General features: G+C 53.3%; 1 protein-coding gene across 1 annotated transcript; it reads left to right on the plus strand.

The window, feature by feature from the left end:
• Positions 1-3: 3 nt before the first annotated feature.
• On the plus strand, positions 4-1,286 carry LOC121026317 (lysine-specific demethylase 4D-like; the record flags this gene model as incomplete). The annotated part of the gene is made up of 1 exon (XM_040469178.1): positions 4-1,286. A coding segment is annotated over one exon (708 nt), but the record flags the coding sequence as incomplete, so codon positions are not given.
• Between the last annotated feature and the right edge of the window lie 731 nt (positions 1,287-2,017).

The following is a 2,017-nucleotide window of genomic DNA, read 5'->3' on the forward strand; positions in this document are numbered from 1 at the left end:
GCAGAAGCCATCAACTTCGCCACCCCGCGATGGATCGATTATGGCAAAGTGGCGTCTCAGTGCAGCTGCGGGGAGGCCAGGGTCACCTTCTCCATGGACGCCTTCGTGCGAATCCTGCAGCCTGAGCGCTATGAGCTGTGGAAGCGCGGGCAGGACCGGGCTGTTGTGGACCACACGGAGCCCACCTCGCCAGAAGAGGGGGAGCTCAGCGCCTGGAGGGTGGCCCAAGCTCCCCGGAGAGCCCTGCTGGGCCTGAGGCACCTCCCACCCCGCCGGGCCACGCGCACCCCTCGGCCTGTGGCCGCTAGTGGTGGGACTGGCCGTCGCACCCCAATGTGCCTGGCCTCCCCACGCTCCTTGCCGGCCCAGAGTTCTTCCTCTGATGCCCAGTCTGGGCTTGTCCCCGCCTGCACTTCTCAGGAGCCTGGCCCCACCCGACCACCGACCCCGATTCCCTCTGCCCGAGATGTTCATCCCTCAATGGGCAGATGTGGTCCTGGTCGTCGTCCTCGGGAACAAGGGGCCCGGGGGCCCAGCATCCAGGCCCGGGCCAAGAGGCGTCTCTCGGTGGGAACAACACACACAGCCCAGTACCCTGAGGCTCTGCCCGGTCCTGTGGATGAACCCTCAGTGGACAACCCTGTACCACTGAGCCCTGGGCTCCAGCAACCTGCGGAGGCTTCTGGGTACAGTTGTGCCCTTTTCCCCTAAGCCCAGGGGATAATGTTGTAACCTACTGCTCTTGTGTGTGGAGGCTCCTTGAGACCCACCACATTTACATCAGAGCTTTGGGCCAGCCTGCAAGCTACTGGTCTTCAGAGGCCAGTGATGTTGCCACTGATGCGTTGAGTCCATGTTCTTTATCATGTTTGCCATAGTTTGTTCTTCCTGCCACACTCTGCAGTGTCTTTGGACACTGCTAATTCCTGTGTTGCCAACTGAGGTTTCATCCACTAGACACTCTTGTGTCTCTGTAAGCTAGGTCCTGCTGAGGTCATGAGAGCATAATCTTCCCCAGACTCCTCTGGGCCAATGCTTCTGGGTTTTGATTCTCCTCCAATCTCCCTGCCTTTTCTCCAACCGTACCCCTTCCGCCCTTTCTTGCAAAACAAGGCCGTTTTGACCAAATGGGTCAGTAGAGACTCAGAACATAATTTATGATCTTTCTGAGTCTTGGATGTATTCAAAATGTGTTATGGCCAGTATTTGTTCACGAATGTATTAAAGGTAACCACAATGTTAAAATCTAAAATTTGTTTCTAATAAATATTGTGCATTCAAATAATTGAGGGGTTGAGGTTATTCTTTTCTGCACTTTTCTTGATAATTGTATCAGAACATTTCAAGCAAGGCTGATTTTTGTTGGCTGGCTGCATTGCGTGATGTTGATGAGGAAGCAATTTGGCAGATGGTTATTGGGTATGAGGTGACCGGGTGGGTGAGGGGATTCGGCTTGCAGCCCTATCTTAAGGGTGACTTGGTGGAAGTCACCTGGTACTTTTCTGGGCAGTAGGACCACAGCTGCTGGGAGGTGAGCATGCAGGGGACCAAAGTGCCCCATCCCCAAGTCTGCACTGCGTTTTCAATACTTTGCATGGCCCATTCATTGACTCATCCCAGGAGACATGTGCACAAAGAAATGGACAAGAGAATTCTACTTGTTAACATGTGCTGTGAAGACAGGAAAGGGGTGGGATGCTGGAACACACTGGGCAGGGCTGGCCTAGGTTGGAGGAATCACGGAGAGTTTCATTGAGCAGGAGACCTCTGCCAAGACCCAACTAACAAAAAGGAAGCTGCATCCAGAGCTGATTTCCACTTAGAGGAAACAGTAAGTGGAATGGACCCAACATGGAACTTCTGTTTTCTCAGGAATGGAGAGGAAGCTCATTTGTGTCTGGGCATACAGAGGAAGAAAGAGAGAGGCAAGGTGTAGGATATGAGGCCCTTGTAGCTCATGTAAAGTATCAGGGTTTTTTCACCTTGAGAGGAGAAGGTATTGGAAGTTTGACACAGC

This window comes from Herpailurus yagouaroundi, unplaced genomic scaffold (genome assembly GCF_014898765.1).
Source record: "Herpailurus yagouaroundi ecotype Mexico unplaced genomic scaffold, PumYag 75673, whole genome shotgun sequence".
In the NCBI taxonomy this organism is placed as follows: domain Eukaryota; kingdom Metazoa; phylum Chordata; class Mammalia; order Carnivora; family Felidae; genus Herpailurus; species Herpailurus yagouaroundi.